This window comes from Salminus brasiliensis, chromosome 6 (genome assembly GCF_030463535.1).
Source record: "Salminus brasiliensis chromosome 6, fSalBra1.hap2, whole genome shotgun sequence".
In the NCBI taxonomy this organism is placed as follows: Eukaryota; Metazoa; Chordata; class Actinopteri; order Characiformes; family Bryconidae; genus Salminus; species Salminus brasiliensis.
The window spans coordinates 20,186,124-20,209,503 of NC_132883.1; the positions used below are offsets into that span (position 1 = coordinate 20,186,124).

Sequence of the window (23,380 nt, forward strand, 5' to 3'; positions counted from 1 at the left end):
CCATGAAGTCCTCCTTGAGTTCCCTTCAGCCATGCCTTACCTACCACGTACAGTCTCACGCCACTGAGCCTGGCTCTCCAGGCTTTTCATACGAGGCTTACTTTTCCATTTGAAACAGATGCATCGGTACGGTGGACGCCAAGAGACAGGAAAGGTGCTGTGAGGTAAACCCACAAAAAAAGCACTTAGAAAAGCATCATGCCCAAAAGCAGCACGTACCAGTTTGTTCTCTTGCATGTAGATTCTCTGCAGTTTGGGGCAGCCCTTCGCCAGCGCTATCAGGCCCTCATCGCTGACGTTGTAACACTGCCCGAAGTGGACATCCTTCAGCTCTGGACAGTGTTCCCCCAGCTACAGAGAACGAGAAAGGGAACAGAGCAATGCATTATTCACGCCGTAAAACCATAACACAGACCAGCAAACGCTGAACTTATGATAGGAAGGGATATTGTCCGATTCCAATCCTAACCATCTATTCTAAAAGCAACGGTCAACCATCGGTCAAGCAAAGCCTAGACTGGCTTAGACTGTCCTAAAAATAAGTAGCTGGCACAATAAAATTCCCTGAGCAGATAATAAAAGAAATATGATGTAATGGCCTGTAAAAGGTTGTGTTTTAGAAGGTTTGGGAAATACATCATCAGTCTTGAAGAAATTTAATTTAACAAATGATGAGCAGCCCTTTTCCTAGCTGTTAATGGCATTACTGGCACACACAGACTCAAATTTCATACCACTCTAAACAGATATATATAGATCAAAATTTTCTAAATACACAAATCCTACAGTGTATTTGAGTTACAATGCAGGATTACTCACTTTTAAATGCATTTGAGAATTACAAGATAGAGCATTGATACTGTTAAGACCTGTGTGGCTGCTCACATGAAAATTACAGTTCAGATAATTCACCTTCCTGTGCATTTAAAAACAGCCTTAATCATGAGCTGTATAATAATTCCACTATAATTCAGTGTGTCTGGTCCTACTGTACATTGCAGCAGTAGTTCAGGCTTAGTGAAAGGTGTGGTTTACTTCAGTTTGAAACCTCATATCTTTCCTCAGGTAGTCTACTTTTCTCTGTACTCCAGAGTACAGATATTTGACAGTTATTTGGCATTTGGTTGAATTTTCAGGAATCTCACCCCACAGCAACACACACTAAAGCAAACCACAATCCAGTCACCATCTCAGAATCCGATTTCTGGGAATGGCAATTAGGCCCTTGTACAGACCTGTTTGAGTGCACGGTCAGTCAGTTTGTCCTGGTTGCCCACGTGAACTTTCTGCAGCAGGGGGCAGTGGGAGGCCACAGTGCAGAGGGACAGGTCACTCAGCTGCTTGCAACGGTACGCTGTGTATTTAACCAAGCCTGAACAGTGAGAGGCCAGAATGCACACGCCGTGGTCCTGGACGTTCCGGCAGTCAGAGATGTTGATCTCGGTTACATTCTGTCTCCGCGATGCTATCTTCACCAGGAGCTCATCTTTCACCTGCAAGACACCGAGAGGGTCAAGTAACTGACAGAAGACACTACTTCTTTCAGGAAACAAAAAATAAACTTAATAATGAAAATAATGTTTAGAATAATGTGTTTTACTGTAAATAAATGGCTAGAGATTTTATGAATGTATGTGTGTGTATATATATTACACATACACATACACACACACACATACACACATGTAACAACATTACAACAAAATATTAATTTACTATAAATGCCAACATTAATATATATAAATACATATGCAAATACATGACTGAAGTACTAACTTGTTGGAGGCCACTGAGATCAATTTGCTTCCAGAATTGGAAATCTAAGCAGAGGTCTCGCCAGTACTTGCAGACCAGGGAAGCACTAAGACAGCGTTCTTTCACTGACAAATGGGAAAAAACCTAGAAAGAGGAGAAAAAAAAGAAAGAAAAAAAAAACTGTTCACTGAAATGCATCATCCGAAAACTGGATCAAAAGTCCTGACATGAACTTTTAAAGGATAGAGTTGTGGTGAGAACTATAGGACGGCTTTTAAAAGAGCTGAAAGTTAGCCTGCTTTATCCATTCTACGATGTGTGTTTGAGGTCGCTGTCAGGTTGAAACACATGTGTCCAAATTTGGATGGTCCAAGGTTATGCTGGAGAATTCTGAGGTAGTTTGTCTTTATCTTCATGATTCCATTCACTTGAACTTACCACCACCATGCTTAACAGATGGTACACTGTGCTTGGGGTTTTCACTGTGACCAAACAACTTAATCTTTGTCTCATCTGATCCTGAAACTTTTCTCCAATACACTTTTCCTTTGTCCACGAGGTCAACTGAAAACCCAGATCCTTGGATTTTCTTGGATTGTACTGTGTTGTTCAATCATGACCGTACAGCTTAAAAGTGCAGTAAATTAATACCGTGAACATTTTAGCACAGTTGTCCAGTAACACCTAAACACTGTGCCCCCTAATTTTACTTTTAAAAAAATCTTCATTCTTGTATTACAGTGAATCCACAATAATATCAACTGAAAATGTTCAGTTCTACAGCCATTCTAACAGACCAGAGGTTCCCCGTGGTGTAAGCAGAGCATGAATATTACATTAGCTTTACAAAGCCAACATAAAAAGCAAACAAGTCATGACACATAAGCCACAGTAAATATGACATTTCCAGAAGAACTGATCCATCACTGTAATATCACAATTAACAGAGAGCACAATAGGCCTCACTGGTTGGGTAGATGTCTCTCTCTCTGTCTCTCTCTCTGTCTCTCTCTCTCCACATCACCCAACTGCGATGCTGGCCAGCACGGGTGTGTTGGTTGCCCCGTGTTGACATTGCATCAGCAGCGTTCGTAAAGAGGTGGTGGCAGCTTGCACATGTGTTGGAGGAGGAATGTGTCAGTCCTCTCTCTCCCAGTGTCAGGAGCATTGCATGTGATAGGGGAAGAGTACTAAAGAGTGAACTGGGTAATTGGCTATCTAAAATTGGGGAGGAAAATTGGGTACAAATGTAGATACAAGGTTTTTTTTGCAAAAAAGCAACTATATTCTAGTATAGCTCTTACACAAGACACTATAACCACGCAATAATAACTACATAATTACTACACTATAATAACCAATATAATATAACCAAACACAGATGTTGTTCAGGCTGCGCTAACATTTTGAGATTAAAGTGGCAGAAGTCTGACTTTTACTTTAAATTGGAAAAAGGAAAAAAACACAACACTGTCATCATTACACCTCCACTGCCCACCCCTCAACCAATGAATGCACAAACCTTGAGAAGTATGGAGGACGGCAGGTGGTTGATGCGTGATGTATCTGTGCTCTCCGTGTTCTTGCCATCCTCTGACCCATCACTGTTAGAGAGCGGGCAGGAGAAGGAGGAGCTTTCCGGAGTGGCAGCACTACTGCTGGGACTTTCGCCTGAGTCCGTTGCCTGCAGGCCCACACCCGAGCTCTCCTCCTCTGAGGACGAGGCAGAGGAGGAGGAAGAGGATGGCAGGGGGCAGAGTTGGGGCAGGAGACGCTGGCCAACCGAGGGAGAGTTGTTGGTCTCCTCTGCCGTCTCCTCCTCAGCGGCCTCATGAAAGGCGCAGCGCGGCTGCTTGCAGGGAGCCGTGCATCGCCGTGGCTCGCCACACTTGCGCTTGCACACCATCTCCGAGTATTCGGTGGAGCAGCGGAACAGAGGTGGGGCTCCGATCAGTTTGGCCGGCACGGCGGACAGCAAGCTCCTCCGGCCCTGGCCCTCCCAGCCAACGGCCAACTCCCCTGGCGACAACAGAAATCTGGCACAGTCCTTGGGCGAACTTAGGGATGCGTATCGCTCAGCGAATTTGGAGGCAGCCACAGCAGCACCACCGCCACTCTCACAGGGGCACTCGTCCTCAAGGTTTTCACTGGTGCTGCGGACGATGAAGCAGAGCATGCAGGGGCCCCGAAGGAAGCAGTTCCTCCTCTTCTTCTTCTTGCGCAGCTTCCGCGTTTTCTTCTTCAGGCAGTAACCATTTTTCGAGAGAAGATGGCCCATATAGATGACTCACGTTGACTCTGGTGACATAGAATCGATAACAAAAGGTCAAATTTCTAGTCAAATGCTAGAAAGACAAGACGACACAACCACATTCACCATTTGTGCTGGACACAGATGGAGTCGGGCCTCCTTGCAGTAAACACACACACACACAGTGACAATGAGAACATGTGCCCGGAGCGGCGGGCAGCCATTGCAGACGCTGAAGGGCCTTGATCATGGACCTAACAACCACGCTAGTCATTCAGTTTGACCAAAGGATTCTCACACTTCTGTACAGTCCTTTTCTCAGCCCAATCAGTCAATTCCTGCATGAATTGTGAGGAACAGAAGTGGCACATTTTAAGATCACAGGCATCACATTACTAATCAATGACATTTTCTGTTTTTTTTATGGATACATCTGGACAGGAATAAGGCAGTTACACTGACATACCCTGCCAGGCACGTTAACAACTACTCATGACATCATTTGGCTCACAACCATAACAATAACAAACACTGAGAACTGCCAAATGACTTCAGCTCTGTCTGAGCCACATCAGAAAGCTGTACTTGGACTCAGGGAGATGTGCTTGCATTTCTGCCCAGCGTGACTGCCCACTCCATAGGACCAGACCTCTCCTGTTGAGCATGGCTGACTTTGGGTTCATGTTAGGCAACCTGACTAAAGGAGAACGCCTGTTTAGTGAACGGTAGTCTGCAGTTGAGGCTGGGTGTCACAGCTGCATGTTCCACTGGGAAAGAGTTGAGGGAAGCTCAACCCAAATTCCCTTTAAATACGAGACGAGAGGCTGGGGGTAACACAGGACAGCTCTAGCTAACTAGAACACGGGAGGGTCTTAAAGGCTAGCCCGCTGCTTGTCAACAGGTTTGTGTTCCTCGGCTCCATGTTGTTGTTCTAGCTACGGCTGGGTAACATTCATGAAGCGCTCGTTCGTTGCTATGATCGCGGGTGAGCTACAGCTAAGTGTGCTAGCGAACATCGACTCCAGCAGGAAGGCTGCTGGAGCTAGCGGGGGTCTCCTCACCAGCAGTCCGCGCGGCGTGACCCGCCTCTGTCCCTCGCTTTCATAATCCGGGCAAGAGGAGATTAAGGTCGGGAGGCAGAGAGCCGAGTCGGTGCCATAAACGAGCCTGAATGCTGTGACAACTTGGCTACTTCAGTCTCTTTGCAGTTTGAAAACACATCCGGGAATCGCTACTACAAAGGAAGTCCCGCCCCGCGCCGTCTGCGTGAATGAGGGTTTTTTTTTTTAACCGGCTCTTTTCAACAAGTCGGTTCGAATCGGAGCCGATTCGCTGATTCGACTGAATCGATTCGGACACTGTTTGTTTGTTTTGTTGTTGTTTATTCGGATTCACGCTATTTTTGCCCATATTGTAAATAAAACGTGTACTCCATGATTTGTGGCTTAATACGTAACATTATGTAATTTATTCAATGCTGTCTACTAATGTCGTGAAAAGGCTTGTTGTGCTGTATGCTTTAATCAGATATAAGAGTAAAGCTTAAACTGTAAGCAAATTAGTTTTCTTTTTTGTAGTGATGAAGTGCTGAAAACGTTGGTGTGACCAGGCTAACTTAAAGAGCTTGCTATCAAGGATAACGCTGGTATGCCGCAGCCGGACTGCGAGCTGGGGTGTGAGGGACCGTGAACACGGGCTGTGTCTCAAATGTAATACATGCTGCCTAATTAGACAGGATTGTGAGGGACCGTGAACACGGGCTGTGTCTCAAATGTAATACATGCTGCCTAATTAGACAAGATTCTGAGGCGGGAAGACACCCAGTCATGTCTAAATCGAAGTTAAGTAATCTACCCTGATCTAGCCTTTTTAGACAGCGTGGACAACAAGGCATCTAGTCAGCTAAGCTGTTATTGGGATTTTGCTCTTATTCTTCCCTAAAACAAACCGCGCACACTTAACCTAGAGACATGAAACGTTGAGTCAATGGCTGTGTCTGAAACTGGAGCTAGCTGACTTACTGACGCCTTGATGTCTTGCTCGATGTCTCACAGGTCAAGTAGTGCGAAAATAGCTTAAGATAGAATAGCCAGATACTCGCTCCCTGGACATGAGTCGAATTTGTCTCAAGGGGGCGCTATGGCGCAGGGTACTGCGTTTGAGTCTGTACCTTTTTTCTTCACTTTTTATTTAAAGGTTGATTCTTTGGCACCAACTTCTACTGAGCTTCGCCCACTTTTTTTTTTTTTTTTTTTTTACAGTTTTACTTAATCAGCTATAACTCATTAATGCTTTACAGAATTTTAACATTACTTGACAGCCTTGTTAATGGACAGATTACTGTAAGGCATCTGTTGACTTTCTATGAACCAATACAGTTCAACGCAGTTGGCCACTTGGGGGCAGTACTAGTGCTTCTGAAAGGAACATTGAGTGTGTCTCGTTCTGCTGTTCATTTGTGGACATTAAACATATGATCCATATCACACAGTGAAGCGTCCATACACAACTTTATACAAGTCTTTTTTTTAATACATTAAATTTTCTCGTGAAACCTGAAACGTTCTTGAACGTTTTTTTTAATCTGATCATATCTAAATATGCCTCGACGTAATCTGTAGATGCTGACGGTGAATCAAAAGGTTATATGGCTATAAATAAAGATACTAGGGTCCATACAGTTTATTGAGCCCGGCTGTCTAAAACTCGAACATGCATGGCCTGAACTGAACAGATATAGATAGACGTGAAAATTAACATTTACTAAACAATAATTGTAAAGTCCAAACAAGCGTTTTAAGTGCAGCTAAGGAAAATTAGAAATGAGAAAAATACCCCCGATAACTTTGAAGTAGATACAGTCTTATTATATACGATGTACTAGGTTACAGTTATGAATATTGTCATGTCTCACAATACGGACATTTTCAGAGAACGTCCACACTTTTATTGGAGAGGGGAAAATACTTTCTGGCCGTTCAAACATCCATATTTGACGGATGCCATTAAAAGCTAGTATTAAAACCGACTAAAGTGGTTTTGACCTTTGAATAAATGAACTGCTCGTTCGTTCGAATCGCACATTCGGTTCGTTAAAGCGGACCGTTCTAAAGAGTCGGTTCTGTCAAATGAATCAAACATCCCCTCACTGATTTTCACCGACGGGGCGACCCGTCACTAGTGTTCCCGTGCTGGCCAGTAAAAGAGTCCTGAATGTAGCTAACTGTTACAAACACGGTAGCAATTTAAGTGTAACCTGAAGTGTATGTGTAACAGTGTAACAATGGTGGTGTTTGGAAACTTTGCCGGCTGTGTCTGCACTGTGATCTAACGGTCATCTGCTCACCGGTTCACTCTCATTACGTGCACTGTGTTTGTACTAGCCTCGGCATGGATGGGCGTGCAGAGTCCCTTCATCCGCCAAGAAAACGCCAAAAATAGCACGGGCCTGGCGGTTTGGCCTTAGGGAAGGAGGGGAAAAAAAAAAGACTTCTCACACCCGAGCGGAGAAATGGCTGCCGTCTTCCCAATAACGCAGCAGATCTCCAGCTCAGCCCCGCAGAGCAGCCGAGCAGCAGCCGAGCTCCGTGTGAGCGACGTCGAGGAGTGCTTGATTTATGACCAGCACGGAGCTTCAGCAGCTTTTAAGAGCTTGTTTCAGAGCAGCAAGGCTATCATTATTTTTGTAAGGGTAAGAGAGCGTTTCTTCCGTTTGCTGCAATATGAGGTCTGTGCATGTCGTGGAGTTGAAGTTCCTACTGAACGGAGACCACCTGCTGCTTCTCGGCGGTTGTTCAGCTACAATGGAGTCATTTAGCTAGAGAGCTGATCTCAGATCAGACTGGTTTAGGAAGACTGAATATGTCTCGATCGGACGTGGCATCTCGATATTTAGCTACTTCGTCAGAATAATGACTTTAAGAAGGCAGTCATTAGAAAAAATGAGCATTATATCATTATTTTGAAGATAAGCTTTCACTGCTGCGATTTTCAGACTGGTGCGTCCCCACATGGGCTGAGCAGGGATGGGGTAAAGAAGGCTGCTGTGGCCGGTGGTTTAGACTGAGGCAGGTGGAGGAAATTGAATAAACAGTCAAATTCCTCCTTTAATGGTTTAACTTATGCTAATACATAATTTGAACATTATTTGACAACCTTGGTAATGGATAGATTACTGGGAGGAATCTATTGACTTTCTATGAGCCAATGAAGTTCAAAGCAGTAGGCCACAATTGGGCAGTACTAATGAGCCCAAAAGAACCATTAAGTGTGTCTCGTTCTGCTGTTGCTTTATGGACATTAAACATGACCCATATCATGCAGTGTAGCGTCCATACGCAACTTTTTTATTTGAATTCAATCGAATTTTTGATCTAGTTCTAGGATTTTTAATCTGATCACATCAAAATGTGCCTCGACATAATCTGTAGATGCTGAAGAAGGAATAGACAAATCAGACAAATGTTGACCTGGCAACATATCAAAGGTTATGTGGTCATAAATCAAGATACTAGAGTCGCTACTAGAGTCGTTTATTGAAGGGGTCGTGAAAAATGGCAAGTGTGCCACGAGAGCCTGAGATTAGAGCCAATAGCGTGGGTCTCACTGCTTTTACTGTAGCCTCCGTAATCTAGGCCTTAAGCTAAGAAGCTAACCTGAGGCCCCAAATGTGTCTTCTTTGACCTATTGACTATATTTGGGGAGTTGACTATAAGAGGAGAGTTGAGTAAATGAGACTGTTATGCTGAACTGTTCATTTCTTGTATCGTTTGGTCAGTGAGAGTACAGGCCACAGTGGTAGGAATACATATATTTGAGAGTGTGGATGTAAGTGTGTGAGAGAGAAAAGAAGACTGACCTCTCCATCAGCCCATATACTGATATCACTGCTTCCGAACGCATTAGCTGTCATGAGTGAATGTTTATGAACTGTGTGTTTTTGACAGAATTTCTTGTGCTTCGCCTGTAAAGAGTACGTTGAAGATCTGAGCAAGATACCAAAGGACGCATTACTGGTGAGTGCAAATACGCGAGGAACTGACAAAGTTTGCTGTTAAATGAAAATGATTTGACGCTGTTGCTGATGCAGGATGCTGGGGTCAGGCTGGTTGTCATTGGCCAGGCTTCCTATTCTCATATAGAGGTGAGACGCAACATTTCTGTACATTTCAAAGCACCGAGTGCTGTACAGGATCGAGTGTGCGGCTGCAATATTTCTTCCCTGTCTTGTAGGCGTTCTGCTCACTGACAGGCTATCAGCATGAGATATATGTTGATCCAGAAAGACAAATCTATAAGAAACTTGGGATGAGAAGAGGAGAGACGTTTATGGAAACAGGTAAAAAAAAAAAAAAAAAAAACTGCCAGTTATTATTGACTGGGATTATCCCACATGTCAGATTTGGCTTAAAATAGGGTTCAGCTGAGCCTTTCTACAGAAGATGAGCAACAGGCTTTATGTCAGTGTAAGTCTAGATGGATGTTACTATGGTCAAATTTAAGGGCTTGAATCTGTAACTGCGATTTGATTAGATTACTGTTAATTACTCAGATCTCGTGAAATCTTACATTTCTGCACAATTTGATTCGATCATTGTGGTGCAGTTCTAGAGTTGAGTATTTTTAGAATCTTAGAATTGAATATATTATAATTGACACTAGAACTGGTCAACTTAATTTTGTTAAGTTGAGTGGAAATCACTGCACTCAGTATGGGAGAGTATCTGAATAGCAGTAAACATTGGGTATTATGAATATAGCTGGGCGATATGGAAAAATTCTATCACAATATTTAAAGACATTTTTTTACGATATACGATATTTATCACAATATTTTTGTCATGTAGACAAAATGCACCAACAGGGTACATTTACTCTGTCCAAATACTCTCCCATAGTGAGTACTGTGATTTTTACTCAAAATATGCTGCACTCCATTGAATTAAATAAGGCTGATTACACTCTTTGTAATGAAACGTGCAGATAATCAGTGCTCTTTAAGCACTGTCGACATCCACGATACACTCATAAAAGCATATTGTGTACCACGATAACAAAATTTATCTCGATACATTAAAATATTGAAATATTGCCCAGCTCTAATTGTGAATAATACTTTTTAAAAAATCGTGATCTATTATTTTTACCATATCGCCCAGCCCTAATTGACTCTACTGACTAGCAACTATGCTGGAAAGGCATTACTGATGGGTTTAAGGAAATTGGGCACACTGCATGAAATGATGAGCGATTCCTGTTTGTGTTCTCAGCCTCTACGAGCCCACATGTCAAATCCAGTATGCTTGTTGGCAGTCTAAAGAGCATGTGGCGTGCCATGACCAGCCCTGTCTTTGATTTCCAAGGAGACCCTCTTCAGCAAGGGGGGGCTATCATTGTTGGTCCAGGTGACAAATTTAGAAAGGCATTACCGCTGCTTTTTTTTAAAAATGTGATGTCTTATTGGTAATAATAGTTCTATCTCTATCTCCCGTTTGCAGGCTCCGACCTACATTTTGCACATTTTGACATGAATCGATTTCACCACACCCCCATCAACCAGTTGCTTCAGCTGGCTGGAATTCAAATGGTGGACTTTAACAGGCATCCCAAGGTTATTGACATCTGAGAAAGGAACATGTCCTACTTGAGCATTGTTCTGTGCTTGTAGAAACGCTTAACCTGATGCACACGATTCTACAAAAACTAATATCACCAGGTTTTAGTTCACATCCACCTCAAACTAAAACTGACTACAGTTCAGTTCAGTAAAAGGACCTTGGACTGTGTTGGAGCTAATGCAGCACTACAGTGTATTCAGCACAGAATGTACAGAGCTTAAACCGAACTGAGGGTTTGGATCTGATGGAAACTGGCAGTCGTAAAGATACAGGCGCTGTTGTGGAGCTACAATGGGGAATATGTGGCGTTCCAGAACCTCCTGGAACTAAACTGGGGTAGATGTAGGACACAGCAATATTCTAACTTTTGTAAATAAGCTTGTGCTAACTGTAACAAGCAAGCATGAGGTTTTGTAATTTGTAATAAATTATTTATCCAATTTCATGTCTCAGTTTTCAGTAACCAGAATGCAGTTGGTTTCCCAGAGTTTCAGTCTAGTCATGGACTATAGTTTCTTTTAAATAAAAATAACACACATTCAGAAGCTGTGTAGTGGATTATGCTTAATCCCTGTTCAGTAAACCGAACCAGTGTTCAGCATATTATTATTAATTAAGTGGTGCTAGAAGTTTGCCCCAAAATACACACACACATATATAAAATCATACAGCAATACTCCACCAATTTTGCAAAATGTGTACATAATTAAATTATGAAGATGGAAACAATATTAATCAACTCATTAAGTACAAGTACAAGCTAATGAAATGCAGTTAGCATCTAACCAGAAGTGTAAAGTAGCCAACATATGAATAATATGTGGGCTAAATATGTACAATGTATAATATATACAATGATCATGCCATGACATTAGGACCACCACTGCCAGGTGATGTGAAAAATGTTGATTATCTTTATCTACAGATGTATCTGTCAAAGGGTGGGATATATTAGGCAGCAAGTGAACACTCAGTTCTTGAAGGTGATGGGTTGTTAGAAGCTGGAAAAATGGCCGAGCTTAAGGATCTGAGCCTCTTTGACAAGAACTGAACTGTGATGGCTATACGACTGGGTCAGAACATCTCCAAAACATCAGGCAGGTCTTGTGGAGGATTTTCTGGTATCCAGTGGTCTGTGCCTACAAAAAGTGCTCCAAGAAAGGTCAACCGGTGAACCGGTGACAGGGCCATGGACACCTCAGGCTCACTGATGCCACTCATGAGGCCCCACCTTACAACCTACAGGGCTTCTGCTGCTACTGTGGTGGTTGTGGTTGTGGTGGTGGTGATAATGATGATGGTGATCGAACCCAGATGTCTGAAAAATGAAATTTCCCCTATTGTTAGCATTACACATATACAACCCACAAGACACGTGTAAGTTATCTGATGGCTGTATTTGCATTTTTATCATTATTATTTTTTTAATTCGTTACCCCTGGTCCCTATCAACACCACTCATCAATAAATCAGAGCTGGGGAGTTTCTTTGCAGTAAATCACAATAGACCACACTACATTTTGGCTTGGCTTCGAATTATGCAGAAATAATAAAAAAATAATAATAATAATAATAAAAAAATAAGTGGAAATCCCCCTTAAGCATTAGCGTGCTACACTACAAGCCCTGATGCTGCCAATTTACCTAAAAGGAACTTCAGCCCGTGAGTTCAGCATGTCTGCCTCTTCGCAGCTGGACTCGGCTGAGTGGATGGCGCAGCTGACGTCATACCGAGGGGATTCAGAAACTTGCCCTGCGGACGTCAGTGGAAGAAAAGCCACGATAGAAACAGCTCCAATTAGCTTTAGCTTTCAGGACGACCCTCGAATGGAGCATGCAAGACACACGCCACCACGATCCCACCGCCTCACGAGCGAGCTCAGCCAAACCGGGCCCGAAACGCTAGTTCTGACCGCGTAAACAAGCCCAGCATGAAGCGCAAGAGCGAGCGACGACCCGAGTCCAGAAAAAGGCTTTGCGCTGCGAAGAGAGAAGAGGCGGAGCCGAAGGCTGACATTTACATCGCTATAACAGGTAAACACACTCGTACTGCAGAGACTGGGCTGCTGAGAGATAACGAAAACACCACTCGGGAGTGTTTTCAAAAGCCTGCCGATGAAGTCATCGCACGCGTACCCCGCGTCTTGCTGGAAACACCGAGCAGTGCGCGTGGCGCAGGCTGAATCAAGTTATACTGCACATAAACTTTACGCCTCCTCGCCATTTTGAGGTGACATATCTGGCCCCGTGTGGGAACTCTGCTGCGTGTCGGTGAAAGCGGAGCTGTTTGTGTTCACATTGAAAAGGGGTGGAGGATGAAAGTGTCGGAGGCGACAGTCGGCTCCTTTCTGGAGAGCCACAAATCAGCCGTAAGGCCTCGACCACAGCTCGGTCTCCTGTTCTTCGACTCGCTGGTTCCACATTAATCATTGGACGATACGCGACTGAACCGAGGATCAAAGCGTTCGGTTGAGCGCCCTTCTATTGGACGGTGGAAGCTTCTCTCCTAGCAACGGCTTGGGCAACGTTCCAATTAGAATCGCAAACGCCCCGTTTGGCGAACTTAAAATTTGGGTGGGCGGGGCCGACAATGATTGACGTGCCAGCATCGCGGCTCAGCCAATAGCGTAGCAGAAGCGGGCTACAATTGCGCAGTGTGGTACAAAGTTACGGCGTGGACGTACCGTGAGCAAACAGACGGGCAGTTTTACAGGAGACGAGATTTAAAAACCTTCTCTTGAGGGCGTTTCGCTTTTAGTGAGAGAAGAGCCACTGGAAGGGTCCTTTTTTTCTTTCTTTCTCTCACGTAGGATCCTTGCTGATAAAGATAGCTAGCTAACGTGCCCGATCTCTCGAAGGGGAACATATATTTACAGCTTGAGGAACCAGGAGCTTTTTTTTTTTTTTTTTTTTTTCTCTACTTCTTCAGATTTTCTGCAGATGCTTAAAGTTAAAGTTAAAGACTAAATAAATCAGTAAATCAGTCTGGAGCTGAGCTTTGCAGTGTAGTTAAACCAGAAAAAAAGAAAACATCGAAAAGGGGAGTTTTTTTAAAGAGAATAGTCAACCGACTCAAAATGTCTAAAGAAAACAGCGACCCTCTTAACGGCATTGAATTCATCAAAGGTTGGTGTTTTGTTTTTGGGTTTTTTTTTTGTATTTTTTTTTATCGTCGATCTCTTTAAAAATCGCTCTTTAATGAGGTTAGCGCTTCATTGTGCGAGCGCTAGTCCGTCTCTGCTGAACTCGACTTCCGGGACGCGAATTCAAATCTGCTGCTTGTTTTCAGCCCACTACTGACTTGTCTGGCACGTGTTTAACTCCTTTCTTTAGCGTTATAAGTGAGCCTCCCCCACACAGTGCTGCTGTAAGATTAGAAGTCGATTTGTTCTTTTATTTATTTATATATTTTTATTTTTTCAGATCAGCTCTATTTTGCTATCCTCAAGCAGAAGATCCGGAGCACGCAGGAGAGACACTGCTTCTGCATAGATGAAGAGCTTTCGTATGAAAAGTAAGAGCTGGTTTAACTGTGTGTGTGTGTGTGTGTGTGTGTGTGTGTGTGTGTGTGTGTGTGTGTGCACGCACAGATCTGGCTCTTGCAGGGGATTTGGAGAGGGGGAAAGTGTATTAATAAACAATGAACTATTTCATTCATTTATTGCTCATTCTTTAAACACATGGGTTCTCACAGTATTGTACACCAGTGGTTCCAGATCCTTTTACAGTCATCTGCTCTCATATTGCACATATGCAGTCTTGCATTGGTACGCTGTTGCAATCTGCATTAAATTCAATGTATGTGATTATTGGTTTGGTGTGGAACCTGGTGAGATCTTACTGATTACTGACAGATGTAGTCTTTACTTTACTTACTGACCAGAACCACCAGTAAACCTTTGTTAGAGGTTAAATAGAAAAAAAAAAAACTCCACATTAAAATGTTCTTTCAAAGCTATCATAACACTGTACATAACTACTGAATACAGTTCCACAGATCCAAGCATTATGCCGCTTAAATCTGTGGGTTTTCCCCCCTTAGCTCACCATTTGTTTAACAGTACACAGATGGGCTACTCTGCATGCAGTGTCATCTGTAAATCGGCAGTAGATTTAGCGAAAGTTTCAAAGACCCTCTTGTAATTATGCAGCGGTGGATGGAGTGTAAGTGTCTCAGGGGAACTTTATTTTCAGTGTCCCTGGGCAAACCTCTGGGTGTACCCATATTCCAGTTTGAAAAATGGCATGGTTACACTATCAGTATGTGTTATCAAATGTTTAATTCTCTGTCTATTGTGTCTGTCTGTAGCTTTTATGCGGACTTTGGTCCTCTCAACCTGGCCATGTTTTATCGCTTCTGTTGCAAACTCAACAAAAAGTTGAAGGTAATGGAGTTTTATCACGTTGGCACAAAGTTGTGCAATCATTGTGTAATGTTCACTTGAGCTTACAGTCTTAAATAGAATCTTATAAAAGTGAGCAATCAAACAGAAGTGAGTATTTCCTAACTTATTTTTTGTTGTTTTTGTTTGTTTGTTTGTTTGTTTGTTTTTTCCATCCCCCTAAAAACAGACTTTTGCACATGCCAGAAAGAAAATTGTGTTCTACACGTGTGGTGACAAAAAGAAGCAAGCGAATGCTGCTTATTTAATAGGATCATATGCGGTGAGTATCAGCTTATTTGAAATGCGTTCAAGTCGGTCAAATGTAGCAGAGTTGCCATGTGCTGTGAACTGAGGTCTCTGGATCAAGGGTAAACATATTTGGCTGCCTTCCCATAGGGCTGGCATTGGTCACACCTTCTCAGAGTTGAGTGTCCTCATGCTTTGGAAGTTCAGTGGTTAGTGGGCAGTTTTGCTGATGGCAAATTGTAGAAAACTGTTGCATCTGCTAGACTCTCTCATGACACTAATTAAATAATAATAATCTGGCAAGTTTGGTTAACCAAATGGAATATACAGCAAGAATGCATGCAAAGGTTTTCAGAAGCTTAAACTGTCCCTAGGACATTATACATGTCTGGGAGCTGTGGCTAGAATAACTTGCTCCCCCCCCCCCTCCTCTCTCTCTCTCCAAGGTGATGCATCTCCAGAAAACACCTGAGGAAGCATACAGCCTGCTAATGTCCAGAAACGTCGCTTATCTTCCCTTCCGGTAACTGCTATTTCGAATCGTCAGATTGGAACTATGAACATAGGATCTCTGGTATACGTATGTGTGATTTGACAGCTAGCCGTCAGTGGTGACCAAGTTTCCCCCCTTTTCTTCATTGTCACAGAGATGCATCGTTTGGAACTTCCATGTACCATCTGAACATCCTTGATTGTTTACGTGCTGTACACAAGGTAGGCCAAGTTCTTGGGTAAATTCTCATTTTTATTTTGGGGTCCACATCACCCCAAATAGTACACTAAGTTTTTTTTTTTTTTTTTTTTTTTTCCCTCCCCCCTTCTCTTTAGGCTCTGCATTTTGGCTGGCTGGATTTCTCCAACTTTGACGTGGGGGAATATGAGCATTATGAGGTACAGTGATCTGTGACCTCCTGAACAGAAAAGATGTGGTGATGCATTTTGAGGACATGCCAAAGGTATGTTTCTGTGACTGTACCTCTGTTCCACAGAGAGCAGAAAATGGTGATTTTAACTGGATCATTCCTGGGAAATTCTTGGCCTTTAGTGGCCCACACCCGAAGAGCAAAATCGAGAACGGTATGTTGTAACTCATCAGCATAACCTACTTCCATGAGTGTATCATAGTCAGTGTGTACATGTATGGCAATAATATGATTATCATCAGAGTTTGGCAGTTATCCAAGTTGGGTTGCAGGTTATAAGTAGTTCCTGCCCTTCAACAAAAAGAGCCAATAAGTTCCCATTCTTTAAACAAAAGGAGCCAATCAGCTTTCTGTTTACACAGCAAGTGGAGGAGGGTTGACCATATTGTGGCTTGGGCCACACTGTGCCAAAATGAGCTCCCAAAAATGAACCCCACTAATACAAGCGAAATGGTAGCGCGAAATATTTTCAAATTGAGAGCTGAAGTGACTTGCATTTGTCTCCCTTTGCTGATTTTGAAAATTTATGGAAAAACTGACTATGCAAACACTGATTTTAGTTTTATTTTATTGCTACTACTTTGCACATCCTGGGTTCTAAATGTTGACCGGGAAAAAAATTATTTGTTTTATTTATTTATTTATTTTTGTGTGTTAATTCTTAATTAGCACACGCATAAAACAAACTCAAACTTAAAAGACGATAGTTATTTGATTAAATTAATGATTCATCCTCCGAATAAGCATTTTGGATAGAATATTTGAGTATTAAAAAAAAAATGGTTGCAGCCCTAGTAAACATGTACTCAAACTTCTTAGCTCAGATTAAAATCATTATTGAATTAAGAAATCTGATAAAGAAATGAATTTAGCATTTATAACTTTACTCTCTTCTACATCTGCACATGCACAGGAATGGAACTGAACATACATTTCCAGGGAACAGTACATTGTAAAATGTAATGTAAAATGATGAAATTGTGTTTTATGTGATTAGAAACTTTGAAATAAATCTTTAACAAAGGTGTTGTAAATCAGGCATGTTAAGAAAACTATGGCAGGTACTAGGTCATGTACTACATTAGTGAGCTTTAGTGAGGAGTTGCTTAACAATGGTAAAGGTGCATGTAGGATATTTAGAAGAAAAAAGAAATTGGTCATTACTGAAAGACTCAAGACTCAAACATGTGGAATTCGCTTTCAATCTGATTTCAGTTCAAAATGTGCATATATGCACACTTCGTGATTTGCATGCAAGATAAGTTACACTTTGAAATGCTCCTATTTTCGCAGGATACCCACTCCATGCTCCTGAGGCGTACTTCCCATACTTCAGGAAGCACAACGTAACCACGATAATACGGCTTAACAAAAAGATGTATGATGCCAAACGCTTCACAGACATGGGTTTTGACCACCATGACCTGTTCTTTGTTGATGGGAGCACACCTAATGATGCCATTGTAACCAAGTTCTTGAACATTTGTGAGGATGTTGATGGTGCCGTAGCTGTCCACTGTAAAGGTACTTTTATTTTTTTATCATTATTATCTGAAAGAGTTTAAAAGAAATGATGCGCGATTTATAAAAAAAATATATATTTTTGTATTGCTTTTTTACTTTGACCAAAACTGCAATTTTAGGATGAGGTTTTCTTGATAAGGATAGAATGTTATGGGCTACTATGAATGACCCTAGGAGTTTATCATAAGTGTCCGACTCTGTGGGTTTCAGCTGGCCTGGGGCGCACTGGAACGCTGATAGCCTGCTACATGATGAAGCACTTCAGATTGACTGCAGCTGAGGCCATCGCCTGGATCAGGATTTGCAGACCGGGTTCAGTGATTGGACCACAGCAGAACTTTATTGAAGAGTGAGTGATCTGACTGTAAAGATGGTTGACCCGGTCCTTCATGAAACTTCTATTAACATTCATGTATTCATGATGTTGATGGCGGGGGGGGAAAGTACTTAAACCCCCGTGATGTGATAACTGTCAGGCTTTTTCTCAAGAACTTTTTTTTTTTTTTTTTTTTTTTTAATTGTGGTGTCAAACATTTGGTGTGGCAAATGGTGAGGCAAACCCGAGTGTATTCTTTTGCATTATCCAACAGTAAGCAGTCCAGCCTATGGGCAGAGGGTGATTTGTATCGGCAGAAACTAAACGAGTTGGAAAATGGTTCCAGCAAAACAGCAGTCACCGGAATACTGTCTGGAGTAGATGACATTTCAATCAATGGGACAAACAAGATCATTGCGCTGAGGAAAGCCGACATGGTAGGTAACAGTTAGGGCGCTTGGATGCCAAACTGTGGTTAGAATATAGCAATTCTGACACGCCTTATGCAGCTAAGCGTTTTTAAAACCAGTGCTTAGAGGGGTAAAGTACAGCTAATTAAAGTTAAAGTCTGTTGGAAGAAGGTAGATTTCCAGGACCAGGCTTAAAGGCCAGAATCTGTACAATTTTAATCTTCTCAAACTTGTTGAGCACAAACCGAATCATTAGAATTACAGCTAAGGTGATTTTCTACTCATGTATAGTTATATTGATTTGCCCTCGTTCTGCTTTCCCAAATGGTATCTGATCAATCCTGTTCTTTGGTTTCACTTTAGTATAATGACGAGGAAGAAGAGCGCAGTGGCCTCACACAAGGCGACAAACTGAGGGCACTGAAGAGTAAAAGGCAATCCAGAGCATCCACAGGGTCTTTATCGTAAGTACCTCCCTCTTCCTTATGGACAGTTCTCTTGGTACACATTAAGTCACTCTGTCTCATGGGGCTGTTCTATGTGGATTTCAAGACTGAAATGCAAGTCCTCTCATCCCATCATGCCCCAGTCCCATTTTGTTTGCCTACTGGAATTGTTAGAAACATTTTAATGAAGTGTTCTTGCATGGTTCAGATGATTCAGTGATCATGAAGTACTTAGTCTGCATTCAACTCCATCCACCTATTCTGAATGGTTAAAAAAAAAAAAAAAAACTGCAACATAAAGGAGAGACGTTCCAAAAGCCTTTTATCGCACGGCAGGCAAACGGTAGTAAAATGCTGCAGCCTGCTGGGCTCTTTGTGGCCTGAGTGTTGTCTGGCATTGCAAAGGTAGCAGAGACATGGGGCACTAGGAGTCTCTGAGTGGGTTTTGTATCTTGGAGGTAAGTACTGCCTAGTTTGTGACATGTTTGTTCGAAATAAGCAGTTGCTGTCATGATGATTGAATGGCTGCCCTAATGTTTGCTTGACTATTGATTTCTTAATTTGCTAATATGCTTCTCAGTATATGGACACTCTTTTTTTTTTTTTTTTTTTTTTTTTTTTTAATTATTATTATTTTCTTCCACACACTTCTAGCAAGCAGCAATGGAATTTAGTGGTTACATGTACCGTATCACTGTTCAGCAGTAATTCCTAAAAGGCATTAGTTGAAGGGATGTTGGTGAAAAGATTTTGGCAGTTTGTGCTTACTGTTTTGGTTGCTGACATGCAATGCAGTATGGAGTTGTCCTAAAACAGGACTAAATGGTTAAACAATCCTGTCCACATTGGACAGTGCTGTAACTTAAGTTCAGAGAGAGAGAGAGAGACTAGACTGGTACAGTTGGGCCTGAAGAGAAAAAGCCTTATAGCTCAGAACCATGCCTTAGGTTTTGCCCTTCTAACATATTTTATTTATTTTTATTTTTCAACTTCAAGACCTGATGTCTAACCATATTGTTTGACTTGCATGATAATTTGATGTACGGGTTTTGTGGGTATGCTCAAGCTTCAGTTTTCTTTGCATGACGGTTTGCATTAATATCTTAAATGCATGGCCCTCTATTGTTTGGTACCCAAGGGAAGCTTAAGGCAGTGTTGCCTCAGGCATTCCCCTTTTCCTCACACCGCTGCAGACTAGATAAGCTCAAGTCAATCATCTATACTGCATTTAGAGAGCGTTTTAAAACCTGGACAAATGTTGACTCCTTTCAAACTCTGATGCAGATGGCTCTTCTCAAAAAAGGGTCATACAATGTGGTGAACCTTAAGCTTGATCTAGTCTTCAGTGGAGAAAAGAGGAAGTATCTTGTCTTGAAATCTGTTGTCTTTCCTTCCTTGTTATTTTTTTGTTTGACTTAAAATGTCCCCGTCCCCCCCCCCCATGTCTAGATGGCTGGTAGCTATGCTGGTTTCTTCACTTTGTAGCCTTGTCCTGTGGTGGCTGTTATTTGGCTTCCCCTCTTCCGTCCTGCATTACTGTATAGACGGGTTAGGATTGTAAGTGATCTCTCCTGCCTGTACCACTTACCCCTCTCTGGACTTGGAATGCTGTAAGTGTGCTCACATCTTATCTGTCTCAATGATTTCCCCCTTTCCAGTCTCAGCACGGTTCCTTACAGGTTCTGTCAGTAATGCATAGCTATTGGTGTCAGGGTAGGGAACACAAAGTTGTTATTGAGAACAAAAGCCTTATTAAGATAAGGCTGCTTGTGCCTAGATATTTTAATTGGTCTCTGATCAAGTGAATTTGTGCTTTTATTTGCCAGTTTTGCTCAGATGCATGCTCATCTTCCATCAGTCAGTCATCAGTAGTATGCCTTTTCTCTGATATGTACAGTCTCTTAGCTGTATTTGGGGGTGGGGAAACCCCCTCCCCAACCCCAAAACCTCTATTACCAAGAGTTTTGCTGAACTAGAGGGGTTGGTGGTGAGGCACAGGACTCATTCTGGGAAGCATTCCTCTGTTTGTTTTTTTATGGGGATGACTCCAGCATCCCTGATTGCTTGCTCTGCAGGGGTGCATCAAAAGGCTGTAACATTTAATGATATGGCTCCTGCAGCTGGCTTTGTCACATTGATGTGATCTCTGTGCTCTGCCTTCCTCACACATTGACATGTCTTTTTGCTGCAGGTTAGAGGAGAATAAAATTCACACCAGGTCAACATCAAACTCTTTAAGGTAATTGTGTTGTTTGAATATTGAAGGTCCACAGTTTGGCTGTAGTACTTTTTTTCTTTTTAAATCTGACCTGTTTTTGTTTGCGATGTTTTACATAGAATTATTCTACAGTCAAGTGCACAGCGCTGTAAATCTGCAAAATCTCAGAATCCTTCCGATAATGTGGATGATAGGAAACGAACCAGAACCTCACTTGGATCCAGCAGAGCAAACAGGTTGGTGTTTTTTAAGATGGTCCAAGCATATGCCTGTACTTTAGTGAGTAAATGGGGACTTTAAGCACCGATGGCTGTATGGTTCAACACACCAGCATGAATTGTGAGGTTCATTCGTAGACTAGAACAGAAGGCTATGGCAGCAGATGGCAGAATTTCTTCAAATTGCCACCATCACTGCTTAAAGTCCCTATTATCTAGACGTGTTAAAACTAGCTCTAGTTCCAGTCAGTTTTTGCTCTCACTCTTGATGTGCAAATGATCTATTCCCTTCCCTTTGACAGCCCATTATTACATTCCAGACTTGCAAGGTCTTTAGGCAGCTTGCATGTTCTGGCCAGTGAAAAGAACCATGAGTTTTCTGAAGTCAGTCCAGGCCCCCTGGCTACAGATAGCCTGGGCAACCAGTCAAACTTAAAGCACATAAGCCCAATCGGCAGTGAGCAGCTTCCGTTGCCTCCTCAGCCCAGCAGTCTCCTCAACTTAGTAAGTCAAAAGCAGCCCCCTATAGGCTGAGCATCACAAACATACCAGAAAAAAATAAATCGCACCTGCAAGCTACGCTGTACTTGACTTCCTGCATGACTCTAGCAGGAATGGCTATAGCTCCTCTCAACTCTTGGCTTGCACACTGTCCTGCCTCCTAAGTCTGATTTTTGCCTTCTCCTGTGGGTGGTCCAGCAGTTCACTCCTGCAATAAACAACAATGATGATGATGATGATGATGATATTTGGACTTTCTAGCTTGCTAGCAACCTCTTTAACAAACAAGATTATTGCCTCTTACTGCTTTTTAATGGAAATGAGTCTCTTAATGGAGTAGAACTGCAGTTTTCTGCCTTCTGTGATCAAATTAACGATGTAGTTTTAACAGGCATGTGTGTATGTCTCTTCTCTTCACTCTAACAACCCTCCATGTAACAGAAGAGCAGTGTCCAGAAGAAGGAAAACTCTACACTCTTTGCAATCAATGCGCTTTACAAGACTATGGTATTTCACCTCTTTCTCCTTCTCGCTACCGTTTTGGCTTCCCACTGCTCCTTCACCCTTTAACTGTTATCAAGTGCTAATTTTGAAATAAAGGTATATCTACATGCTAATTGAATCTCACTCTCTCCTTGCAGCCATGCCATCCCTAAAGCTAGAGCTCCTCTACTCCGCTAAACTGTGTTGGAAGACCCCAGAGAGAGAGACGGAGTACTTCAACAAAGTCTATGGTCTTTTCTGTCAACGATCTGCTTATGGACTGTATGGAGTATAAAACTGACTGTGTTGGCAGGATGGAGACGTTTATTCGCAGGAAAAGAGAATGCTCGTAGAGAATAAGGAGTTGGAAGCAATAGGAGCGTTGTATTGCTAACGTTATGTGAAGTGAAATCAGTTTTTTTTTATATTATTTCAGTGTTAATAGCAAGAGACTTCAATGTAGCCTAGCAAAGTTACAGTAACTTTTGTCATCTATAATATACCACTCTGTGGCCAACTAAATAACCGGTGTACAATGTGAATCCTTTTTAAGTTTAGTAACCTTTGTTTGGCAGCTGAAGCCTGTATATACGCAACTGTTTGATACATGTAAAAGAGCTGTTGTACATTTTTACCTGTAAATACTTTCTAACTTTTATTTTGGAAGAGTTTGTCCATGTCTTACGATGCTTTTTATTTCCTTAGCACATTTCTATATGATGTACTAACCTTCAAAAGGATCTGAATCATTACATGCTTTTTAAAGTAAAGCCTTTGATCTGTAACAAACTTTGTAAAGTTTTTTTTTTTCTTTTTTTTTTTTTTTTTTTTTTTTTTTTCCCCTCCTGTACAGTTGTGTTCAAAATAATAGCAGTGTGTTTAAAATGACATGAATTACATGAATTTTGCAGAATTCTGGCAACATTGCACACTGTTATAAATCAAAACATGCAGAGAAAAGTGTAGAATTTTAACTACTTTACAGAAAATAACAAATGAACATGCGTAAAAATAGCAATGCATATATTTGTCTTTTCAGACTCTAAATATGTTTATTACTATATATAACCTAATGTTTAGTTGTATA

The 23,380-nt window shown here is 42.0% G+C and overlaps 3 protein-coding genes and 1 long non-coding RNA gene across 10 annotated transcripts in view; 2 read left to right on the plus strand and 2 right to left on the minus strand.

Moving 5' to 3' along the window:
* The window catches only part of fbxl17 (F-box and leucine-rich repeat protein 17), a 293,591-nt gene extending 288,341 nt beyond the window's left edge, over positions 1-5,250 (minus strand). The window contains exons 1-5 of the mRNA XM_072680973.1: positions 5,068-5,250; positions 3,278-4,053; positions 1,777-1,899; positions 1,236-1,493; positions 220-351 (exon numbers count right to left, since the gene is read on the minus strand). Coding sequence (XP_072537074.1) covers positions 220-351; positions 1,236-1,493; positions 1,777-1,899; positions 3,278-4,033 — 1,269 coding nt within the window. The 5' untranslated portion in view covers positions 4,034-4,053; positions 5,068-5,250. The remainder of the gene's footprint in view (positions 1-219; positions 352-1,235; positions 1,494-1,776; positions 1,900-3,277; positions 4,054-5,067) is intronic.
* A 1,926-nt stretch (positions 5,251-7,176) lies between these two features.
* On the plus strand, positions 7,177-11,063 carry prxl2c (peroxiredoxin like 2C). Of its 2 annotated transcripts, XM_072681923.1 has the most exons (6): positions 7,177-7,697; positions 8,953-9,021; positions 9,096-9,149; positions 9,239-9,344; positions 10,276-10,410; positions 10,504-11,063. In XM_072681923.1, the coding sequence occupies exons 1-6, from the start codon at positions 7,518-7,520 to the stop codon at positions 10,629-10,631; spliced, it is 672 nt and encodes a 223-aa protein (XP_072538024.1). In that variant the 5' UTR covers positions 7,177-7,517; the 3' UTR covers positions 10,632-11,063. The 2 variants fall into 2 exon arrangements, with proteins under 2 accessions (XP_072538024.1, XP_072538025.1); XM_072681924.1 differs by lacking the exon at positions 9,096-9,149.
* Positions 11,064-11,217: 154 nt separating this feature from the next.
* LOC140557469 (uncharacterized) lies at positions 11,218-12,899 on the minus strand. Its single transcript, XR_011979820.1, has 2 exons — positions 12,268-12,899; positions 11,218-11,941 (listed from the first exon to the last, which is right to left on the minus strand). It is a non-coding gene; the product is annotated as an uncharacterized lncRNA (long non-coding RNA).
* cdc14b (cell division cycle 14B) lies at positions 12,340-23,082 on the plus strand. 6 transcript variants are annotated; one of them, XM_072681916.1, is made up of 17 exons: positions 12,343-12,657; positions 14,047-14,137; positions 14,933-15,008; positions 15,196-15,288; positions 15,701-15,777; positions 15,902-15,968; positions 16,083-16,145; positions 16,244-16,331; positions 17,471-17,701; positions 17,912-18,050; positions 18,292-18,454; positions 18,791-18,891; positions 21,065-21,112; positions 21,211-21,327; positions 21,612-21,813; positions 22,252-22,317; positions 22,452-23,082. In XM_072681916.1, the coding sequence occupies exons 1-17, from the start codon at positions 12,555-12,557 to the stop codon at positions 22,464-22,466; spliced, it is 1,740 nt and encodes a 579-aa protein (XP_072538017.1). In that variant the 5' UTR covers positions 12,343-12,554; the 3' UTR covers positions 22,467-23,082. The 6 variants fall into 6 exon arrangements, with proteins under 6 accessions (XP_072538022.1, XP_072538017.1, XP_072538020.1 ...); XM_072681920.1 differs by lacking the exon at positions 12,343-12,657 and adding an exon at positions 12,741-12,853; XM_072681917.1 differs by lacking the exon at positions 12,343-12,657 and adding an exon at positions 13,557-13,749.
* Positions 23,083-23,380: the final 298 nt, after the last annotated feature.